The sequence below is a fragment of the Purpureocillium lilacinum genome, assembly GCF_023168085.1.
Source record: "Purpureocillium lilacinum CBS 284.36 DNA, scaffold_5, whole genome shotgun sequence".
Classification (NCBI taxonomy): Eukaryota; Fungi; Ascomycota; class Sordariomycetes; order Hypocreales; family Ophiocordycipitaceae; genus Purpureocillium; species Purpureocillium lilacinum.
Window position 1 is genome coordinate 67,951 of NW_027072115.1, and position 23,122 is coordinate 91,072.

The 23,122-nt window shown below is 57.8% G+C and overlaps 7 protein-coding genes across 7 annotated transcripts; 4 read left to right on the top strand and 3 right to left on the bottom strand.

Moving 5' to 3' along the window:
• PLICBS_006599 (uncharacterized protein) lies at window positions 1-1,314 on the top strand (the record flags this gene model as incomplete). The annotated part of the gene is made up of 1 exon (XM_018327579.2): window positions 1-1,314. The coding sequence occupies one exon, from the start codon at window positions 1-3 to the stop codon at window positions 1,312-1,314; it is 1,314 nt and encodes a 437-aa protein (XP_018173762.2).
• Window positions 1,315-3,907: 2,593 nt separating this feature from the next.
• PLICBS_006600 (uncharacterized protein) lies at window positions 3,908-4,855 on the top strand (the record flags this gene model as incomplete). The annotated part of the gene is made up of 1 exon (XM_018327581.2): window positions 3,908-4,855. One exon carries the CDS (start codon window positions 3,908-3,910, stop codon window positions 4,853-4,855), a length of 948 nt encoding a protein of 315 aa, XP_018173764.2.
• A 6,660-nt stretch (window positions 4,856-11,515) lies between these two features.
• PLICBS_006601 (uncharacterized protein) lies at window positions 11,516-12,179 on the top strand (the record flags this gene model as incomplete). The annotated part of the gene is made up of 2 exons (XM_018327582.2): window positions 11,516-11,856; window positions 11,966-12,179. 2 exons carry the CDS (start codon window positions 11,516-11,518, stop codon window positions 12,177-12,179), a joined length of 555 nt encoding a protein of 184 aa, XP_018173765.2.
• A 309-nt stretch (window positions 12,180-12,488) lies between these two features.
• PLICBS_006602 (uncharacterized protein) lies at window positions 12,489-14,347 on the bottom strand (the record flags this gene model as incomplete). The annotated part of the gene is made up of 4 exons (XM_065601006.1): window positions 12,489-12,836; window positions 12,926-13,801; window positions 13,868-14,049; window positions 14,116-14,347. The coding sequence occupies 4 exons, from the start codon at window positions 14,345-14,347 to the stop codon at window positions 12,489-12,491; spliced, it is 1,638 nt and encodes a 545-aa protein (XP_065457078.1).
• Window positions 14,348-15,720: 1,373 nt separating this feature from the next.
• PLICBS_006603 (uncharacterized protein) lies at window positions 15,721-16,520 on the bottom strand (the record flags this gene model as incomplete). The annotated part of the gene is made up of 2 exons (XM_018327584.2): window positions 15,721-16,428; window positions 16,485-16,520. The coding sequence occupies 2 exons, from the start codon at window positions 16,518-16,520 to the stop codon at window positions 15,721-15,723; spliced, it is 744 nt and encodes a 247-aa protein (XP_018173767.1).
• Window positions 16,521-17,256: 736 nt separating this feature from the next.
• PLICBS_006604 (uncharacterized protein) lies at window positions 17,257-18,201 on the bottom strand (the record flags this gene model as incomplete). Its single annotated transcript, XM_018327585.2, has 1 exon — window positions 17,257-18,201. One exon carries the CDS (start codon window positions 18,199-18,201, stop codon window positions 17,257-17,259), a length of 945 nt encoding a protein of 314 aa, XP_018173768.2.
• Window positions 18,202-20,589: 2,388 nt separating this feature from the next.
• On the top strand, window positions 20,590-22,140 carry PLICBS_006605 (uncharacterized protein; the record flags this gene model as incomplete). Its single annotated transcript, XM_018327586.2, has 1 exon — window positions 20,590-22,140. The coding sequence occupies one exon, from the start codon at window positions 20,590-20,592 to the stop codon at window positions 22,138-22,140; it is 1,551 nt and encodes a 516-aa protein (XP_018173769.2).
• Window positions 22,141-23,122: the final 982 nt, after the last annotated feature.

A 23,122-nucleotide genomic window follows, 5' to 3' on the forward strand; every position in this document is an offset into this window, starting at 1 on the left:
ATGCGCTTCTCATTCCTGGCAACGGCGGCGGGCCTGAGCACCATTGTTTCGGCGCGAAACCCGCTCGACACCGAAGATCAAGTACGTCTAGACGCGCTCGCGGTTGAGATCAATCGGGACAACAGCTTCAAGGCCCTGCGCTGGACGGCGCGCAACACAATTGTTGGGACGCTCAAGCTTCGCGGAAAGTCCATCGACGAGTCGGTCAGCAAGGACATCGACGTGGCGGTTGATGAACTCGTCTTCAGCGCCATCCAAAAGGCCGTCAATAATGACCCGGCGTATCCCAAAGTCTACTCCGCCAACCAGCCGCCGCGAGTCATTCGATCGCTCGGGCTGTCGGTACCGGGCGGGCGATACTCGTACGACAATCCGGATTGCGTCTACCGCACCATCCCAATCAGCGACCGCTACGAGTACCTCGTTCACGGCCGCCGAGCGGCCCCGGGGCCGAGCGACGTGACATTTTCGCTCATCAGCAACCCAAACTCCCAAGGGACAGTTGCGTCTTTGCTGGGCGAGGACCTCGTCGTCCGAGACGATGGGACGTATACGATCCGAATCAAGTCCGCCAAGTCTTCCGAGAATAACTATATCCAAAGCGACGGGAGCGCTGTTCAGCTTTTCGTTCGCAACAACATCGGCGATTGGGCCGTGGAAACGCCCGACGACCTCACCGTTGAAGTGGTAGGAGACCACGACGCGGCGCCTGTCACCAAGGATGACATTGTCCGGAAGGCCAGGGCAAACCTGGCTGAATCAATCTTCTTCTACGACGTCGGGGCCTTGGGGTTCAAGACGCTGCTGCATCCGGTGAATAAGATTGAAGACCCGAGTCAATCGCAGACGCTCGGCACCCTGACGACACAGGCAAGCTCATTCGCACACTTTAACCTGAAAGATGACCAAGCTCTGGTCATTTCGTTCGACAAGGGCCTCTCGACCTACTGGGTGCTCCCAATCTACTCGCTCGGAATGGTCACGCACTCGCCATGGAACAGCATCGTGAGCTTCAACAACAAGCAGGCTGCCGCGAACAACGATGGAACGTATACTTTTGTCATCTCTGCAAAGGACCCGGGGACGTACAACTGGCTCAACATAACGTCCCACCCCCAGGGCCTCATCATGGGTCGCTGGCAAGGGCTGCCTAGAAACGGCACCGAGCACGGTATCAAGGTACAATCCTCCGTGGTGCCCATTGCCGGGATACGCGATGTCTTGCCCCCGGAGACGCGCTTTGTCACGGCCGCGGAGCGCGAGGAGCAGATCCGGCTACGCGTCGAGGGGTACAACCGCATCCGCGGCGACTGACCGAACGTCGGCAAAGAACGAAAGTAAAATGTATTTCGCTTCCAGGTGGATTGCCAAAACCGCAGGGTTGTTTGGCAAGGGCAAAGCCGGACGGTAAAAGTGTGCGGCTATGTCAATTCAAGACACGATTTGGCGGTTGGGGATGCTCAAATTACCCTCCACGCTGGCATGTGCCCCGAGTTGAACCATCAGGCCACTGCCGTGAAGTCAAGGAGGAGGGTCCCGTACCGTAAAAGGCCGATCCGAATCAAGATTCTCGGGCGGCCTCAGCAACGCAAATGACTACCAGTGGTGGCAGCGGGCTGTCAAATCTCTGGGATGTGACCAGAGAGGAGCCGCTGTCCGGACACGCTCGAGCGTCCTTCTGCGCAACTAGCCCCCTGGAGGTTCAACCAAGACGGCAATTCTCGAGCGATTGCGCTCATGGCGCGGCAATGTAGTCGACCACTCTGAGTTCAGCATTGATGGTGAGGGTGGCGCACCGCCTGCACGGCACATGCATTCGCGGCAGATACAGGTAACGTGAGGACATGTATGAACTTGGATGTAGCGATGATTGAGACGCTGCGATGCCAAGCTCAGGCCGCGACAGGCTCGACAAGGCGCGGAGAACGTCCGCTTGGGAGTCGGGAGGGACGCCACCACGTGGATGAGGGTCCATCATTCCAGTCGAGCGGCGATGAGCTCCAGCCCTTGTCTCGGCATGGCTTCCCGGTGGGCGCGCAGCTTCAATCTTGTTTCGCGCCACTCTGTCCCGTCAGGTAAGTAACGCACATGTCGGCCCTGCGGGCGAGTAGGCATGGTGGACGCATCTAATCCGGGACCCCCACTGCCACCCCAACGTCATCCATGATGGCCGTATGCCGAGAGACGACCGGATGACCGGGCTGGCTACCGCCGTTCGCAGCGCCTGATGCAAGATCACGACAGCCGTAGCGGAGGTCTCGGGAGGATCAGCGAATGCCAATAATGAACCTGATACATGCAATAGGGGGCGGCCGGAGAGAGAAGGTGGGCGATGTGGTCGACGGATCGTCACAATCTGCGCCATGACAACGGCCGACTGCCGAGACAGTCGGTGGCTCTGCCTGCAAAGCCACATGCCGTCTGGTAGCCAACATTGAAGGACGCCCAGACGCTGGTTGCCTGACAAGAGCCATGAAGCTCGAGCTGGCGAAGCCAGGTAGTCCATGGGCTACTTGCACAGCCACCCATCTCGCGCCCCCGGCGCCTCGCCCTCTTGCCGGGCACTTGGGCTGCGGCGGGCGCCTCCTCTTTCCATGGCCGACGGATAAGTGCTTCGCAGGTCTCGACTCGGACGGCTGCACCCTACGGCACGGGCCAAAGGAGCCAGACTACATTTTATGGGACTCACTGGGTCGCAAACCTCGCCCTGGCTGGTCGATCCTCTCAACAGTGCCGTCCTCGCGGAAATTGTTGCGTCGAGCATTTCGAGTTTGGTCGAGCGTTCGCTTCCGTAGCGACGGGAAATCGGCAATTCCAAAGGGGGCACCTCCCATGTTGGCGGGGACGGTCAAAGGTTGGTTGGGCGGCGCCGCCGTGCACTGGTGGTGAATAAGCGACGCCCGCCGGTCGCCATGGGGATTTGCGCTCGTTTCCAGCGATCATGATTTTGCAAGTGACGTTGGTACCATGAGTGTTTCGGACACGGGCGACGGCGGAGCCGCGATGGCGATGGGCGATGTCGATGGGCGATGGATGGTGGTGGAGGCAAAACGTCAAACGACAGCGCCGACAGCTGGGCGCTGAAGAGTTTTGGGTCGACAGCTGGCGGGTGGTGGTGTGCTGGATGTTAGCCGGGTCTGGCAACCGACGAGCGGGCACCCAGGAGAGAGCGCCTCGGTGGCGGGGACGCTGTTAAGGAACTGAGGGCGGGTGCACCTCAGCTGAGGTGCGCTCGCCCCGTCAGTGGTACGCCACTGTACCTCAGGCCCGCCAGCGGCCAAAGCGCCCCTGTAAGGGTCCAAGCCGACGCTCCAGCGGTGCCGTCCCGTCCGTCGGGTCGTCCACGGGCTCCTCCACCGCCCTGTGCCTGTCGCCCGTGCCTGGTGCCTGACAGCCCAGCCCATTCAGGACAGGCTGCGCTAGGCCACAAGGGGCATCGCCGCCATGTGTCTTCCACGAGCCAGGGTCTGCATGGATCTCACCTCTTTGTCTCCCCAGGACCCCCTTTCCCTCTCCTCGCCGCCGTTCGCCCCAACTCTCGCGACACCACCACCCACCGCCGGCGGCATATATGGACGCGCCTCGCCGATTGGGCGCCTCCTGCTGGGAGTGAAGGTTTTTTCCTCTCCGTCTCTCGGTCGCCCTCATCTCCTCATCCGCGCATCATCGACGCCAGACGCTCCCTTCCGCGTGCATGACGATGCACGTCGCGCGCCGCTCTCTTCGCGCCGTCGTCGTCGCCGCCCGCAATCGCTCTCTTGAGATTTGAACTGCGACAGCACCTGCAACAAAATCGTCCACTCCTTTGCGCGACAGGCCATCGCCATCTGCGCACGCGTGTCTCGCCCGCCCGCCGTCCACCCAGTCAGTCGCTCATTCCCGCCAGCACCACCGCCCGCTACCCGCCATGGCCGTGTCCGCAACCCGACGCTCCTTGGCCTCGCCTCGCCTCCTCCTCCTCCTCTCCCTCCTCCAGCTCGTCCTCGTCGCCCTCCTCGCGCAGCCCGCCGCCGCAGCGCCGCCTCCCCGCGAACCGCTGCAGGAACGCGGCGCCAGCGACGGCGGCGCCGTCTGGGCCACCCCCCACGACAGCTACTCGTCGTCGGTCGGCGTCCTCGGCTGCAAGATCAACACCAACCGCGTCGCCTACTGGCCCGGCGCCGTCGACTGCACCAACCTCTGCATCTCGCTGACCTACGAGGACCGCCAGCTGTACCTGCTGCGCATCGACACCTCGGGCGGCGCTCACGACATCAGCTACGATGCCTGGAACTACCTCTACACGGGCCACTCGGCCACCGACAAGCCCGTCAGCGGCGGCGGCGTCCCCATGCAGTACGAGACGGTCGACCCCTCCAAGTGCAGCAAGCTCATCCGCACCGACGGCGGCAAGCTGCCTCTCAGCGCCTCCAACAGCATGAATTTCCTCTCCTCCTGCCTCAACCAGACGGGCAGCTGGGTCGCCGACAACTACCTCCTCTACAACATCGTCGACTCCGTCTGCGCCTGGGGCCGCGACGAGGAGTGCACCCTCGACTGGCCCAACGCCAACCAGCCCAAGTGCTCCCACCAGCTCGGCCTCACCGTCAAGTACACCGGCGCCCCCGTCTTCAACATCCGCTACCCCACCGGCGACAAGGTCCGCGCCGTCTCCGACTCGTCCGCCCCCGACACCACGTCTCCCGACCAGGATTCCGGCGCCGCCGCCGCCACCCAATATGCGCCCCTCCGCCAGCCCTCGTCCGTCATGGTCATGGTCCCCCCCGTAATGGCCATGGTCAGCAACGGCGGCTGGGCCCAGCCCGCCGCCTGGGCCCTCTTCGTCTGCGGCCTCGTCATCGGCTGGCTGACCTGAGCCCTTCGGCTCGTCGACCCCGAAGCGCCGTTTGGATACCCGGTGCTCCTCGCATCCCGCGCGCTCGGATACAAACCCTTCCCCTTCACCAACAATTCTGCGACCCTCTGCTCCAAGCCCACGCACACTCAGATTAAGATACCCTTGCCCCCAGCCCTTGCGCGCCTCACATGCTCGCGCCGAGGGCGGCGGTGCCGTCAGGGGACTTGCCAGGTCCGCCGACGCAGGGCTCCATTCGATTCGGAGCACCATGGCTCAGCGGGCGCGACGATGCGCCTGCGCATGCAATTCACCAAACACGTGCTGGCCCATGTCGCCCCGGAGCCTTAGTTTACGCCTTTATGATAGCGAATATATTACGCGATGCGTGCTTTCATGTACATGTCAATGTTCGCACCTGATGCGCACCCTCGATAACCTCTGCGATCATAAATTGCTAGTGCGAAGTGCCTGTGTCTGGAGCGCCGACAAGTGAGTGACATGGACATGGACCTCGATTCAACTGCATTGCTCGCACAACAAAACCCATCGTGCATGCTCATCACTCACACCGACTTGAGGCCAACGTCTGCCAGGCATTTGGTATTGGGTGCTGGTTGGGGCCGCATGACCACCCGCGGGGCGCATGGGGCGGCGCGCTGGCATAGCAGAATGCGTGAGGCGGTCGTACGGGGCTCGCGCCAGGCTGTCGGCTTCGCAGTGATGTTGGCTGCACGAAGCATCTGACATATCAAGCCCACGCGCGTCGAAGTGACGCTTGAAACAGGCACTGACATGCAGCAGCGCAGCATAAAATACCCCGTGGGTGACGAACCCGAGGCAAGTGCGTGTGTTGGCGTTGGGAATGAAACGCAATAATATCGATAAAGATATTGACATCCTCGACAATGGCTCATGGATCGTGTCTGGGGCGGAAGTTGAACTCTACCACATAAACGCTCCACCGCCAGGCGGAGAGCTGACGGAGTGGCCAGGACGCGACGCGGTGCAAGCTCCCCATCTAGCGTTTCGACGCAACGTACTGACACATGAAAGCGGGCACGGTATTGAGACGACGCGCAGGCTCTTGATGATGCGCGGCTTGCGATACAACCCCGGGGCTGTCATGACACACCTGAGCATAAGCCACAACGCGGTACCATCAGAGTCCTCGAACCCATAGCCCTAGAATGCCTTGATCTCGCCTAACAATTTTCTGACAGCAACGGTCAAACTCAAGTCACTTTACTTACTTCACTTAACGCAAGGCATGCCTCATTGCTGGGCTCGAGCCAAGTCACACGGTCCGCGGCGCAGCACCCACTGTTTTGCCTCCAGGCACCATAACGCAGTAATGCGTATTGCTGTTCAGGGAATACTTTTCATGGAATGCCCCCGTACTTGCGTCGATCGAGAGTGCTACCGTTATAAATCATACCTTCATGCCGATATAAATAAATAGGATCCTATATCGAATATTCCTACGGGCGGCAACACTAAAATAAGTAAAAGCTCTCTGTACGGGCGCTCTATTCGGTAGGGTACGCGATCTGGTAACTATATCCGCGAAAGGTGAAGTTAGAAGGGCAATAAAACTATGAAATGGTTTATCTTAATAAAAACATCAGACTCTTTAAAGCCCCTATGAAAAGTTATCCTTGCTCTCGAATGGTATGAATCAAGGTTACTAGGCAAGCCTCCGACTATAATGAGGGAAGGAGCTACTTTCGACTATAGAAAGGAAAATAATAGTTATCGATGCTTAGGCTTTAGTCCTCACCTACTACCGTCGCCTTAACGGCGCTACGTATATATTAGCTATAAGGAGGAGTTATATAAGAAGTCCTCCTCTTTCCGGGCGCGCATCGTCGCGCTAAACTTTCATCGCTCTGTAAGCGCTTATATGAACTCTTGACGAAGCATTACAGTAGCTCGAGAACCCTATTCTCAGCCGGACGTAAGTCGTCGCATGGGCGCGGGATAAGACGCCCAGTGGGTGACGAACCCGAGGCAGCTGCGTTAATTAGTGTTGGAAATGAAACGCAATAATATAGACAATATAGTAACATCCTCTCCGCTCGATGAGGAGGCTCTACAAAACCTATTAGCTGCTACGACACTTGAGCATAAGCTATAACACGGCGCCATGAGAGGAGTTATTGATGGATCATTTAGCGTAAGGCACGTCTCATTATAGCGCTCGGGCTAAGTCGCGCGGTTAATAGCGAAACAAACACTGTTTCAAGTTGAGGCAGTAACATAGTGATTACGCAGTGAAGTCTGATACCCATTTCTCTATTAAAAGAATACATCCACTATAGAGACTCATTATAGTGCCCGCGCTCGTTGTTTCCGCTAACTGAGTGCGTGATATATGTATATATAAGTTGCCCTACAGACCGATACTAGGGCAATACGATCACACGCGGAAACATATAACGTCATAGTCGACGCTAAACCAAGCAAAAAGCTCATTGCGCCTAACACTTGGAGAGGTATCTCATCAAGATCGAGCAGTCACATAGGATGTCTCAGGCTAATGTGCTCATAGATGCGGTTTCACGCAGTCCTTGTCGCTACGCTCGCATGCGGTATTGCAGAATCTCTCAAGGTGCCTAATTTTGAAGACCTCAATCTCTGTTACGCATATATGACGGGGGGCTGTCGTATTAAGGTTAAAAAGGGCGGGGTAACCAATATTGCCAAGTACATCAATGATGTCAAAGACGATGCACATTTCAAGAAAGACCAGCATATTGTATGCGATGCTGCTGAGAGGGAGGGAAGCTTCGGCACTTGTCTCTACTTCGAGGACATCAAGGTGCCATACATGACAGGTGCAGATGCGAAGAGGCTCTTCAAAGAACTCGCAAAAAAATGCACAAACTGCGGGAGACATCCAGTGGGCAAGGATGGCCACGAAGGATACATCACAGTCCAGCAGTACGGCGAGAGCAACTATTGCAACGGTGCTTGCAAGGCGTGATGCCCCATACTGGACCCGAAGTCACCGGCATGCCGTTAGTATCGCCTATTAGTTATCTATTTTAGTAACCGGAGTCAATAGAGCTGAAGGGGGTGGTAGTAAGTCTTGACGTGGACCTCGTAGTCTCTCATAATTCCCTCTGTAAGGTTATGCCTGCTTCTGTTAAAGGGTTTAGGGTTAATGAGACACCACCTGAACCATTCACTCCGAAGGATCGCAGCCTCCACGTCATCACCATCACCAGATGCTTCAAGCGCATTTCCACCATCGGGATGCACCTGAACGACTTCGCGAGGCTCTTGAGCATCCAAGCGACGGCTCTCGGTCTCAGCTAGGACGACGTACTCTTGCCCCAGAAATTCTTCATCATGCGCTGACTGACGAGTGACTCCACGTCGAGGGCGGTCCTCGTCAACAATGACATCTTGCAGAGGATGACTCTCCGCGCCAGAATGTTCAGCGCTGCGGCAGTGTGGATTCGGTTCTATGCGTCATTAGCACGCGGCGTCACGCCCGGGACAAACAACCCGACAACCAGGGTCAACGAACTCAACGATTCGTCCAAGAACGACGTCAGTGGCAACACCAGGAGTAGAAGAGGCAGAATTTGACCAAATTCCCACATGTCGTCGCCTTCGACATTGTCTCGGTAGTCGTCTGAGTACTCGATCTCGAATGCAGGTTGGTGCTTCTGTGCGGCCACAGAAATATCCAAATCGAGATGGCAAACATTGCCCAAACGCGCATTAAGCTAATGGCGTGTGAAAACAAGATCTCCCTAACGACGAGAATGGAAGCAATCATCAAGGATAAAAGGCAGTTCCTTAGTCGGTGAAGAGGCGAAGTTGGCTGTGTATAACGCAGCCTGGCTATAGCCCCTAAAAGACGCCGTGTCCATTCCGTTGGCATTTGGGCGATTTGACAGCTCGCGACACCAGGGAAGAACAGGATTAGGTTGCAACACATCGTCCAGAGCAGCACCGACAGTGAAATCGAAGCAGCTACAGCCGAGGTTGGAGTATAGCCATGACGGACAAGGTTTCTGATCGAATGGGCTACTGACTCACCCAAGGACTGGGATCCACTTCCGAACGAGTTGAAATAGAAAAGGCAACGATCGCAGAAAGTGCCAAGGTCCAGAAGAACCGCCATATGCGCATTGAGAGAGACATCTTTTCGAGCTTGTCCGCGATCATGAGACAAGTGGCCTGGTGCGATACTAGCGATAAGACTGCGAGATGGGACCCGACATAGTACTGATATTGCGAGACATGCCGACTCCTCAAGACAAGAGCAAGAAGAATGGAGGTGCCAGTTAATAGCTGTGTGTCTCCAAGGTTATGGCAGATAGCCTGAAGGGCAGGTTTTCGGAGTCGCATCCGATAGTCCCAAGACGGTCGGCCAATGGTTCCAATAGATCGAAAGAAAGCAAGGCGCGTGAGGATCCTTGAAATCAGGGTGCGAGTCATTGCAATTGCCCGGTGCGTAAGTCGCCGAGAGAGATAATCGACGGTAGTGCCGCCCCATCTTTCGAGATATGTACCTTCCGCAAAAAGGTAGACATAGCCCGCAAGACAAACAGTGACAGCAGCATTGATGCAGAAGGCGAGGACGACCTGTAAGGAATAAGCTGTCAGACGGCGCATGGTGCCATTTTAAACGGTGTCATTGGCTCACTTACACCTGGGCCAGTCTGTAAGATAGATCAGTGTCAGCGTGAGCCTGTGATAACTGCTGTCTGTAGTGCCGCTATGGACAGAGTGGAGATGGAGGTGGAGAGAACACTCACCAAGTCTGACTCGTTGTCGAAACCTTTTAACTGGCATACCAACGACAATGCCGCCAGCTAGCTCTCCAAGGCGGAAGCACACGCGTATTTGAAGGTTGGACTCTGGCGTGGAGAAGTTGGTCGAAATGTTAGACGAAACGGACAAGCCAGATGATCAACAAGATGGAGGAAACGGACAGCCAACAGCGCCGATGGCCAATGTACAAGGCTGAGGGTCAGGTGGCTAGCCAGGCAGTTAACAGATGAGCGATATCTTGATGAGTAGTCGGATGGTTTCGTCGACATCGGGTGCCGTGGTCCGTCTTTATTCACAGCCATCGCGCACTCTGGTCCCTCGCGACAAGGCTTCCAAATCCAACGTTGGCGAGCAGGACTCATCAAGTTTCAATTGAAGGGGCCGGAACTTGACGCAAACATGACGGAGAAGGCAATTGTTTCCATCCGCGCGCATCCGACCTTACACATGGCTTCTAGAACTCTTCCTTCAATGTTTACATGGGAACGATGCAGCCGGAACATGGATCGAAGCAAACTTTGCCAGAGAGAATGGCATGAGGCTTCGCGTTCAGCTTTTACACAACGGAGCAATGGGATTGTGAGGAGAGGCAACCGACGTGTTCGGCTTATTCCTCGTGCAACTCTAGTCGGCGGGGCTCGCCCGACAAGTTCAGCTTGAAGTTGCAAACTTCCGATCGCCGCCCTGCCTGGCGTTCTGGGGCACGGAGCTACGTTGATGTTGCCACTGACGGGCGTCACGCTCGAGGAACAGAAACCAACCATTGTCACCGCTCGTGATGAGCTCGAGGCGGATGGAACTGGGACTGACTGCGACGAAGAGCGTCCAGTTGCTTCGTCCGGCATGATCCTGCCGCTTGGAGATCAGGTGTCTGGTGCGTTTGTCTGACGGAAGGCCTCTCGCTTCCCGGGACGTGGCCATCCATGACGCGACAGGAAACCGCGCGCAGCCGATCGCTGACTGCGCGGTGCTGCCGCCTGGCAGGAGCGAGACGGCAGGTGCCCAAACAAGAGGCGTTCGCTCGTATTGAAACGGCGCCGACCAGCTGGGTGAACAAACCAACCCACGGGCTCCCCTGTACCTGACAGCCCACATGATTGCTACCGAGCTTTGTGCGATAATGAGCTTACAGTAGGCGCAACGCCGACCTTGTCGGAAGACAAGCAACGTCGACGCAGCGCCATGCCCATGCGCTGGGCTGATTGGCAACCCGGCGCCCCCAACCCAGGGGAGCGTCGTCTGGTGCGTGCGGGGAAGGGTTGCCGCTCCATTCCCACTTCCCACGCGCCGCGGGGCAAACGGTGAAATGCGGTGAATCCTTCAGCAGCGGGCTTACTCTTGAGCATCGTTACGCACCTGCCCAATCCCGAGATGTAGGCCCGTCTTGGCACGGCCCGCTGCCGACTCGCCCTCTCCGCAGCCCGCAGCCCGAACCGAGCCCACCTGCGCAGCCTCTCCGCGCGGCATTCCGCCCCGTGCGTTAGACTCGGCAAATGGAAAGGCGAGGGAGGGGCAGGTGGTCTGCTTGGCCAGGCCGGGGGGCTCCAATCACCGCACGCTTCCCACGAACGGCTGCCAAAGCGGTGCGCCAAGCTAGACGCAGCACGACGACACCGCGCTCAACTGCGTGCCTGTCTTCTTCTACTTCCGGAAACCTCGTCCGCGGGCGGGCGTCATGTTCTGCAGGACTAGCGGCTTGACTTGGCTGCCGAGCTGACCTTGTGGTCATGGACATGGACAGCCCTTGCCAAGCAGGCCGTCCGAGTATAAGATGCCAGTTGTGATCCCATTGTCTCAGCTGGCGTCGCTGGTCCTGGAGCACGCCTAGAAATCTCCCTTCCCGCCTCCCTTGAAACTCGGCACCTCTTTTCATCGCCTCGTTTCGCCATCATGAAGTTCCACGCGGCTGTCCTTGCTCTGGCCTCTGTCGCCATCGCCGCGCCTGTCGCCGATGCGACGACGAGCATCGCCGAGCGACAGAGCTCCAATGCCGTCACCGACCAGCTCCTCTTCAGCCTGACGCTCCCCCAGTTCACGGCCCGTCGCAACAAGAAGGACCCGGCCACGTTGGACTGGTCCTCGGATGGCTGCACCAGCTCCCCGGACAACCCTTTCGGCTTCCCCTTCCTGCCTGGATGCCACCGCCATGACTTTGGCTACCAGAACTACCGCGCCCAGGCTCGCTTCACCAAGGCCGCGAAGGCCAAGATTGACCTCAACTTCAAGACCGAGTAAGTCCCAGCCTACTTCGTTCCGAAGACTGAGCAAGGTCCTCCACCCGCGTGCGGGAGGGCCTCGAATGCGTCCCGCCTTGACTGACTCGCTTCGCCTTCTCTCCAGTCTGTACTACCAGTGCCAGGGTGTGTCGGCCAAGGGGGCCTGCCAGGCCCTGGCTGACGTGTACTACGAAGCCGTGCGCAGGTTTGGCGGCGGCGACGCTACCAAGCGGGAGGAGCAGGAGGAAGTTGACCGCGCCTACAAGGAGGCCGTTGCGAGATACGAAAAGGCCGTCAAGGAGGCCCAGGAGGAGGGCCTTCTGCCTGTTCTTGACTGATGATGTGACCGCCGCGGCCAAAGACCCAACCCGCGTCGCTAGCGACATTTGGAGAGGCGTAAGAGGACATGCTTGGACATACGAAAATTGGACCTTGGGGGGCCTTGTGCACAAATGATCTTGGAACATACAATAACGCAAAAACGAATTGACGTGATTACTTCATGCAAATTCACTTTCCCTTCCCTTTACAGACCTCTTGCAGAATACCTGACTCGAGGCGCTGGCCAGCCGCAACTTCCCACAGTGACATGGGGCATGTTGCTGGACATGATCACCCGCGTCCCCTCACGTCATTCTGCAGGAAGCTCAGCAACCCTTACCGAAACACGGAAACAGCCACGTCCCCTTGCCCAGCGGCTTGTCGTTCTGGGGGATGTTGCGGAGCGCGGGAATCGTAAAGGGTTGCGTATCACTCAAGCTGTGCACCCTCCCCAGGAGCTTCTCGAGCTGCCGCAGCGCCGGGGCCGGGGCATACCCCGGACCCTGATGGCCTGCCAGCTGCGTGACGACAAAGATGAGGCCTCGCTCGTGGTGCGTGGTGCCCATCACTCCCATCCCTGAAGGGAAGTCCTGGCCGTACGAGTTCGCCCCGCCGTAGGCACCCTCGTAATATTTCGGCACGTAGAATGGATCCGTCGGGCGCGTCTGGAACCCCTGCTTGCCTTCCATGTCATGTTCTGGATGCCCAGGAGAGCTCCTATCGGGGGAAGGATGTAGTCCATTCCGCCTTGCGCGATGATAACGTTCTTGGTCTTGTCGATGACGTTGGGCAGCTCGTAGAGACCAGGCGCGCTCGAGGCATCGCCAAGTGGGAAAACGTCATGGGAAGCGCAAGCGGACCAAGAGACATCGAGGGGTGCGTTTATGGCCGTCTTGACGTCGGTGCGGTCAAAGTAGGGAGCCGAGCCCCCGATAGGGTCGGCGGGCAGTGGGCAATGATCTGGGATGTTGTAGAAGTTGAAGCAAGGGTTGGGTTCTAACATGCTGTAGAATCCCTCATCCCATAATGAGCCACAACCCTCTTTGATCTCCCAGAGGCCATTGGACGATTTCTCAAACCAGGAAGGATATAATGGTGCCGGGCCAGAAGGAGGGAAGGTTAGATATTTGCTCATATAGTCCTGGAAGCCGCAGCCTTCAGAGTGATTGCGGAGATACGTCATGACCTGGTCGCTCATGGGCATCACCACTCGGTTTTCTTCGATGAAGCTCTCTGCAATGGCGTACTGCTGCACCATCACGTCGAACATAAGGCCGTCGTAGATCATCAGCCCGCCAAGATTATAATACGTGCTGTCGTTGGCGTTAATGAAGTGGCTGGAGATATACGGACCGTACCTGCCGCCGTACGACTCGGCCACGACGTATACCTTATAGCCCTGCATTCCAAAAGTGTCCATGAAATTCTTCCAAAAGCCCATAAACTGCCTAGCGACGTCGTCTTCGTTCCTCACCGTCGGGGTGCCTTTGGCGAAGCCGGTCGATACGGGCTGCTCGATCCAGACGACGTTAGAGAGCAGATGCCAACTCCAGGGATTCTTCACCGGTGCAGTCATTCCCGCCTGCCAAAGGAAAGGCCCATTTTCCTGCAGAAGACCTATGAGGGATGAGCAGCCGGGCTGGACACATTAGCTGCCGTGGGTAATATCCGAGCCCTAGAGAGGGCAATAAACTTCGAGACTTACACCGCCATTGAGCCAAATTACGATTTCCTTCTTGTTCTTGGCCTCTTCACTGACGGAAGGGAAAAACCAGAAATACAAATTGTCTTGTTCATCGGTTTTGTTGCTGATGGGCAGGAGGCCAGCATATGATTCACCAACGTCAAAGGAGACCTCGGGGATCTTTGTTCCATCAACGGCGAAAGCTACAACCAGCTCGTCCCGTTAGTGTGCATCTTAATCACCGAGCTGAGTGGAAGGCGATGCCTTACGCAGCGTCTTATTGTTCAGAAATCGGTGGCCGGGATCTTCCCGACCCCGTACCGTCCAAGAGTCGTCATAGCTCGGCAGGGACCGTGGTTGAGGTGGTTGGTGGTGAGATCCCGACGCGTGGTTCGCCTGTAGGAACTGTCGGAGCTGCTCAGCCTCTGACGTATACTTTCCTAAGACGGGGGACTGCAAAAGTAGCACGAGGAGAGAAGGGACCAGTAAATCAGCCCTCATCGTGACGACGACAGCTCAAGAGTGCAAAAGGCAGGAAGTGTTTCGGAGCCTCCTGTGTCAAGCCCGGACGCTGGCACATAACGGGCCACGCCGCTTGGCTCTACTATATAGCGAGGCACTGCGGGCATCCGCTTGCTCGGGAACTGGGCTTAATGCTCTGCGAAGTTATGGTTCGTCCCTCCACCAGAGCCTGGGAACACTTGCCTACTCATGCTCATTACGGTCAAAACCTCGTACGACCTTGGTCCATTTGGCAGTGACTCGATCAAAAGCGAACGCCTTCCTAACTGGGTGACCCATAGCCACCTTTAAAGCTGCTTGCCGCTGTTTCCGCGATGTCCTTCGGATACTGGGTGATGAGCCAGTCCGGCGTCCTATGCTACCTAGCCGACGATGCCGGGCTGTATGTATTGGCCAGACTGCAGGAGTTCGGCGATTCCTCCACTTACGCACGTCCCTCCAGACTCAGGGCGTTAATTGACTTGCCTAATTCGGCAGGCAATGGCGCGTTTGAAGCAGCCTCCCAGTCACATATGGTTTACAAACAAATAATACGTGTGTTGGTCCCGGTCGCGCGTTGGCTGCTGTGGCCTTCGTCCCGGCGGGGCTTCGTCGTCACCAACGCGAATGCAGATGCGGCGGGCTCTGTGCGGGCTCTTGAAGTGATTACCTTCTCCAGCATGGACAAGGTTGGCGCGAGTCTCTGCTCGTGCGGATTGCGGCGCAGGAACCTCGCGACGCGATGCAAACGCGAAAGGCGTTTACGCGCGGCGACGCCCGACCACCCCGTCCCGTCCATCCCTGGCCCATCTCAAAACGTAGACTGTACGGTGGTCTACTGTACTGTACCGGACCTGATGCCGGAGCGAGAATCGATATCACGCCCAGCCGCTGCGGGGTCCTGCGTGCGGGTAAAAGGTAGACTTCGAACCAACACCGCCTGTGGTCTCTTCCACCATTCGGGCAGTGGCCAACCTAAGCGACACTCATAAGGCGCATGCAATGTATTCCACGGGAACACGGCAGAACCAGTTCAAGGACCCATTCGCCCAATCTCAGAGCGTAATTGCTGACGCCGGGCTGGAATGCGCGTAACAACCTTGGCTTACTGCGCTCACGCTGTACGTGCGTGTGTTTCCATACATGTACAGGAAGTGGTCGACTATTTGATGAGCGAAGGTGCGAACAGGCGCCGATACATGTAGGCAAGGCGACGTTGCATTCAAGTCCATCGATAAGAATATGGAATAGTTCGCAAGAGCTTCCGGACCAGTACGGGTTTACGTGAGAACCGTGGCAAGGCCAGGGCACACAGAGCGTCGAGCACTTCCCTTGCAAGCACGGCCCTCTTCATACCTACGGCTCACTGTCAGTCAAGCCTCCTCCTCATACTCGCTCTTCAACTTGAACTCCGCCGGGCCCCAGGGCCCAATCTGTCGGCCCAGGGGCGTGAGGTCGAGTAGCCCGAGCGTCGGCATCAGCTTGTCGCCGCCGCGCGCAAACGTCGAATACGTGTGGTAAATCTTGTCACCGTCCTTGTAGAACACGCTGAATCCGGGGACGTCTCCGTCATACCACCCCCCGCCGCGGTCCTCGGTCTCCTTCTTGGTGCGAAAGTTGAGCAGCTGGGCGCCACCGCGAGCCTCGTCCGTCGTTGCCCAAAAGTCGTAGTTAAAGTCGGAGCCCTCGCTCGAGTACCACGGAAACGTCCACCCGGCGAGGGCCTTGTAGCGCTCCAGCTTGGCGGGCGCCGCGCGCGACACGCACACGAGGTTGGTGTTTTTAAAGCGCAAGTGGCGGACGTCGGGGAGGGACTCGCCCATGTGCGTGCAGCCGCGGCAGCCAGAGTCGCTGTCCGGGCTGAACATGAAGTGGTAGACGATGAGCTGGTCCTTGCCGTTGAACAGGTCTGCCAGCGTGAGGTCGGCCTGAGACGACGACTTGAAGGAATATGGCTTGGTAACTTGGACCATGGGGAGCGAACGGCGCTCAGCTGCGAGGGCGTCGTTGGCGCGGGTCAGCTCTTTCTCCTTCTCAAGCAGCGCCAGGCGAGCAGCAAGCCACTCATCGCGGCTCACGACCTGAAGAGCAGTTAGCAATCAAGCCACCTGTGCTTATTGCGGCGCCGACGACTGACCTTGTTGGTCAAGGGTGTTTCGACAGTAGCAGACATGGTGAGGATCAAAGCAGTCGTGAGAGTGTTTACTTGCTTGGGAGCAATGCTTTCTATCCCGGGCGACGTGGTCGCGGTCTCGATATTTATACTTCGGACGAAGCAGGTTGTGGTCAATTATTCGCTTGGCGATGCATCTCAGTGCCGATGTGTGGCCAATCCGCCGCTGTGTCGAAAGCCATGCTGGCAGACCGTCAGGCAGAAACAACCACTCTCGTAAAGAGTCGCTGCAGATCAGTCGCTCTGCCTGGTCCGACGAACCTTGCTCTGCCAAAGTCGAAGGGCAAGCAAGCGCCACGGTGCTCTGTGGCGGCCAATCTCAATTGAAGGGCTTGCGCGAGCTGGTGGGATTGAGGTCAACCGAGCTAGGAACCGTGAAAAGTTACGCGCATGGTGAGAAACAGCAGAACGCTCGCCTGAAACGGTGACACCGTCCAGTCTGGCCCAATTAGAGCATCAATCCCTGGGCGCGTGTGCCTGATTGCACTCAATGGGCTTTGGCGCAGGCGATGCCTGGACTTTCACGAGAGCAAGGCATTTCTCGATTATGTGAACAGCTCAAAAGGTTCATTGCAATTCACGGTCTTCTCTTCTCCCTTCATGCTCCGTGCCAGCGACTGCGGGGTTGGTGCCACTTGATTCACGGCCGCTGTGAACTGCGCCCGCAGACTTCATGCCTTCGGCACGCATGTTTAATCGACCAAGCAGCAACTCTATTTTCCGCCCCATTCACCGCCTACATCCAGGCCACCTTGAGCTGCGAGTCGTTCGCTGCGGCGATGACATGCCCGTACAGTTCGGGCCGTCTGGCCTTGCGATATCTGAAGCCGCCGGCAAGACGCAGCTTGTCGCGCGTACACGTTGCCACAGCCATGTCCTCGCCCAGCTGCTGACACTCGTCCAAGACGTCCCCAAACGGGTCGAGAACCATTGAGCGTCCGTTCTTCAGCTGATCGTCGTCCATGCCAATCGGGTTGCTGAATACGACATATACGGCATTGTCGTATGCCCGCGCCGGCAGCCACTTCATCAGCCAGGTGCGGCCCTTGAGGCCCTCAAACTCGGCCCGCAGCGTCGTTGGATCCGTGTCTCTGGCTTTCCACAACGCGGGGTCCACGAAGCCGGCGCCGGGACGCGTGGATGGCGTGCACATGGTGACGTGAGGCGCGAACAGCACCTCCGCGCCCGCAAGCGCCGTGGCCCGCACATTCTCGACCACGTTGTTGTCGTAGCATATGAGAATGCCGGCCCTCCACCCCAAGAGGTCGAACACGACGAGCTCGTCGCCCGCTGAGAGGTGCGCGCTGATGAACGGGTGCAGCTTGCGGAAGCGCGCCAGCAGGCCCTCGCCCGAGACGCAGACGTACGTGTTGTAGATCTTGTCCGCCGCCACGTCGTGCTCGAAGAGCCCAGCCAAGACCACGATGCCGACGTCGCGCGCGATGGCGATCAGCTCCTGCACGCTGGGGCCCGAAGGGACGGGCTCGGCGACAGCGACGAGCGCATCGCGGGACAGGCGCGACGCGAAGGTGTAGCCCGAGACGGAGCATTCGTGGAAGGCGACGACGTTGCAGCCGCGCTGTGAGGCCTGGGCGGACAGTCGGCGGATTGCGGCGAGGTTGGCGGTCTTGTCGCCCGATGCGTTTTCGAACTGCACTGATGCGATGCGTAGCGCTGCCATCTTGCCACGAGGTTGTAAGCTGGCTTGTGTTGGGTGAGTGCTGTCTCGATATCAGGCTGTTCGTCAACCCTGGCATAAGCCCGTTATTTATCACTTGAGCTCAACACAGCTTTCGCGGTCGCGGAGCAACACCGCGGGACATCCGCCTCTTCCAAACACTACGTTACATGACTCCGATCTCTCACCGAATACGTCGGAATCGCGCCCTTCGCTTCGGCCTAGCATATGTCTCCTGGCGTCAACCAGACTGGCACAGGGAAGCCGCTCAGCGTCGCGACACGACGAGGCAAGCTCGGCTCGTAATCGGGGCGGAACTGCCTTTTTGGGCCGACTAGCTGCTCCATCCGCTCCCGACTCATCACCACAGCATTGAACGTTAAGTTTGTGGCTTTCGACAGGACTGTAAGCCTCCGCATCACCTTTTGCCATTTGTTTTGCTTTCCTGCTCGATAGTACACAAACTGTTGCCTACTAGCTAGCAAAATTGCCAGCTACAGGGTAGGGTACGGCTCCGGGCTGGCAAACATGTCACGGAGCCCCCGCGGATCGAGGCTTTGACCCTCAAGCGTCCCGTGAGAACTCGAGCCCTGTAGCATGTTCATAAATAGCCAAGCACACCAGGGCTGGCCCCTTGGGGAGTGCCATTATGTGGGCGGCACTTCGCTAAGCAGCCGAAGGAGTGCCTGGCCTGTCGGGCGGCTGAACACGCGCACCCACCGCTCATTGTTCCTCGCGGCGGCGCTGGCTGGCGGAATGAGAGCTGCGGCGTGACGGCCAGCAGGCTCACATAGCTCCTGCCAGAGTCCCCAGAGTCTCGTGCAGGGGCACAATGCTTTTGCTAAGCTTGCGCTGCGAACTCGCCGCGACCCGAGTGTATTTCGGCGGCACAGGCACGAGGGCAACGGCGACAATCGGCACAGCCCGTGAGCAGCAACGAGGGCCGGTCGCGGACAACCCCACGCTGTCATCAAGCACGGAATGCCGCAAAGACTTGGGCAGGGTTAAACACCTCACTTACACGCCAAGATGTTGGTCACAGGCCCGGGAGGCCACGAGCGATAGGTATGTTAACTTGGCTTCAGGCCATGGCAGGCTGATGTGGGGGTTGTTTGGCAACAGTGGCGGGACGGCGTTCACAAATACAGCGCTAAAACAAAAGACGACGTCGTCGGGAACTTGGGAGCACTAAGTCAACTACCGCGGGGCGGCGACCATGCCACCGGCATAGCTACAACGGCTGCCCGCGACACCCTCGCACATGCACCCGCTCGCATCCGGCGCTCGCTGCGCAGGGGACGCTCGCTTCGTGCACCATCGCCAAGAAGATCACTTCGTGAGCTTGCGCTCCGTCCTTCCTGGCACTGGGCAACAGCGGCGTCGGCCGACAGCTCGGGACTTTAGATGATCTTTGCGGCATTTGCGAGTCGGACCCTCCCTGTCTCCTTCAATCCTTGTTCTTTTTTCGTCATGACTTTCTTGTTTTGCCCTACTCGCCGAGACAGTTCCAGTAGCAGAGTATGCGAACACGCGACGTGTTTCCGCAGAGGACACGGCTCATCTGTCTCAGCCGCTCCCGTGGAGGCTGTGCTTCGGAGCCGCCGTCCTGGACGAGAGCCCTTGGACTTGAGATGGAAACAGTTCGGAGAAAGCTTTGAACACTGTTAGATGGCATAGCAAACTGGAGAAGTCTCGCCGTCGCTGCGCCGTCGAGAAAGTTTGCGCGCCCTGCCCCTCCCCCATGGGGCCCATCTCCCAACGATGCCGCAAGCTTGGTGGTGTGACACTCCTGTCCGCCGAGGCTGCTGTGGCCAGCCAGCACACTTTAACCAGCCATAGAGACAAGACCAACGCAGAGTCGCCAGTATGAGCTCCAACGTAGAGTACGGGCCAAGGGGTTCGGGACGGCCAGCGCGCACGGAAAGGGTTGAGGCACTGGCTGGCTCGAGGGACTGGGCGAAACTCGCGCAGGCCGGGTCCAAAGCCCTGCAGGATCGATTAGCGTGCCCCGCCGACCGCATCATGCTGGCCACTTCTTATAGCTGTTGGGTGCGCGTGCGCATGCAAAGACCAGTCCGGGTGTAAGTCGAGATGGTCTCAGTAGCCTTGGCACGGTGACAGAAAAACCCCCTTCGGAAGCCATCAGGCCCATGCTCCAAAGTTGAATCCATCCCCGTGCAACGCACGGATCGAATTGCCTCATCTATTCACGAGGCGTGATCAAGGTTGCATACAGAGAAAATAAGAACAGACTGGAGACGGGCTGCGTATAGATCTGGAGGCATATAAGGAACCCTCTGGTCGGCCTTCTCTGTCGAAAATGAGCAGACAGACAATAAGCTTCGATTTCCTTTTCCTCTTTCTTCTTCAACCTTAATTAATATTATCATAATGGGCTACACCGCGTGCTGGTTCACAAAGTCTACGTCCGTATCCGTTATGTACCTCTCATCTCTCTTTTGCACGGCTCTTGCCGTTATTTCCCTCGCAGGATCAACTGTTTCTGCAGCCGCTCTTTCCACCAGAGACAAATCTGGTACTATCTCCTTTGTTCAGTACAAGCCGGAGTTAATCTTCGAGTATTCGACCCCGACCCCGGACGCTCAGAACTGGATCGGTATCTACTACGCCAGCTACGGAGGTCCTGAGAAAGAGCAGTATGTCAACGACGCCGTGGACTGGCAATGGGCAGAAAAGTCCAAGGGCAAGGTCTATATGGCCACCGACAAGCTCCAGCCCGGCGAGTACACGGCGTACTTCATGGCCAAGAACGGATACAAATGGCTGGCGGAACCTCTCGACTTTGTTGTCCCCGGCAACGGCCCGCTCAAGTTCCTCGTTCCCCAGTTTACCACTCACAACGGCCGTGTCGGTGACTACTTTCAGGCGATGATCGATGGTCTGCTCGCAAATCCTCAGAACCAGACCACCCACTTCGTCAAAGTGTCTGGCGACGACTGGGTCCAGGTGACTTCTGATGGCACTCTCTTTGGAACCCCCAAGGCCGGTGGCTTGTCCAAGGTAACCATTGAGGCACATGTTAAGAATGGTTCCAAGGCTGTTCTGCAGGTCAACATCCCCGTGCACATTGTCGGGGCAGACCTAGTGGAGCAGCTGAGCGTTGTGTCGCTGAACCTCTGGTATGGCGGTTCAAAAGTTAAGGACTTTCATCGCAAGCAAGTGCAGTACATCGCCAACAGCGGTGCCGACGTCGTCGCCCTGCAGGAGACTTTGGATAACAGCGGCATTCGCCTGGCAAATGCTCTCGGTTGGTACGTCTGGCAGGGCAAGACCGCCGCAATCATTGCCCGGTACCCGATTGTCCAGGTTTACAGTGCAACTGGCGTTTCTGGAGCCGTGCGCCTGGAGCTGGACGGCAACAAGAGAGAAGTCATTGTCTGGAACGCTCACCTCAGCCACAAGCCCTACGGTCCCTATGACTTCTGCTTCGACAAGATGGCCATGGACAAGGTCATGAGGCGCGAGAATGAGTCCGGGCGCGTGAGCCAGATTCGTGAAATCATTGACAAGATGAGGTACCACCTCAACAATGCACACAGGGTGCCTGTCGTTCTGGCTGGCGACTTCAACGCGCCGTCGCACCTGGACTGGACACAGGAAACGAGCTCGAAGCACTGCAATGTTGGCGCCTTCAACTGGCCCACGTCTGTCGAGCCCATCAAGGCCGGCCTCCGCGACTCGTTCCGCGAGATTTACCCCGATCCTGTCAAGGTGCCCAGCAACACCTGGTCGCCCGTCCAAGAAACCAACGCTGGCCGCCCAGAGCCTCGCGATCGCATTGACTTCATCTACCAGAAGGGCCTTCGCACCCTCCACTCGGATTCGCAGGTCTGGGGATCGCACAACCCTGAGCCTAACCAGGCCGACAACGAATGGCCATCCGACCACGCAGCCGTCCGGACCATCTTTACGTTCCAGTAACTCTGGTGCAGGGAGGCAAAGCTATACCATCTGCGTTCTGGACACTCGCGCATGGACGGGCCGCACGTGGGAAGACGGGTCTCGGACACCACGAGGCAAGGCAGGGTCGCGCACGGGTCATGGTATTTGTGCGAGGGGTCGAGCTGGCTCGGGCATCAGAGACAAGGTGCGAGGGCGGCGCAGTGGTGATTGGACGTTTGCGTGGTTAGACTGAATTTCTTCGGCTAGACGCACAGCAACTGAGTCATTATGGGTTCGACTGAGACAGGCACGAGGGAACGCAGCACAAATGGATTGAACAGACCGCCTATAAATAGTCAGAGACAGATTTCATGCATGCAAAATAGACAAGCGCTTGATTGCAGCTCCAAAAGGTCCCTCGGCTTACACGGCGGCTGAGTGTCCTTCTCTGTGGTGACGGCACTGGATAGGCAAGGACAGGCGGTGACGATAGCTTTCAAGCCTAGTGCCACGGGCAGTTGCCCTTGAAGCGCCCCTTGCCTGGGCAGTCAGCGGGTAGCATTGGTCAGTCGGGGCCGTTCCAAGATTGCTGTTCGGCAATTGAGCAGCCCCTGCTCGAAGAGACTGCGCCTGGAAGTGACGCCGTCGGCTCGCTGCCAAACGGGCGACGGCATGCCAACCCGGTCACCAGGGCGTATTCGCGACAGTAGAACTGCAGTGCCGCCATCGCTTGCAGCATTGCAGTGCGATGCGTTCGCAATCGCAAACAGACAGCTGGGCATGTGCAGGCCAGAGCTATGTCAGCTTTGCAAGTTGCACGCCGTCACATGGCGTGATACATGTGACATCAGGGAGCGAACGTGCTTTCGAGCTTGGCGGGCTTGCCGCATGAAGTTGCAGACTATGCGGAAGCTGGATTCGTCGCCACGGTTACATCAACCTGATGTTTTCGTGCACTGTACCCGAGCAGTGCTTCCCGCCAAGGGCAGGGACGACCCGATGCGGAAGTGCAAGGCCAATG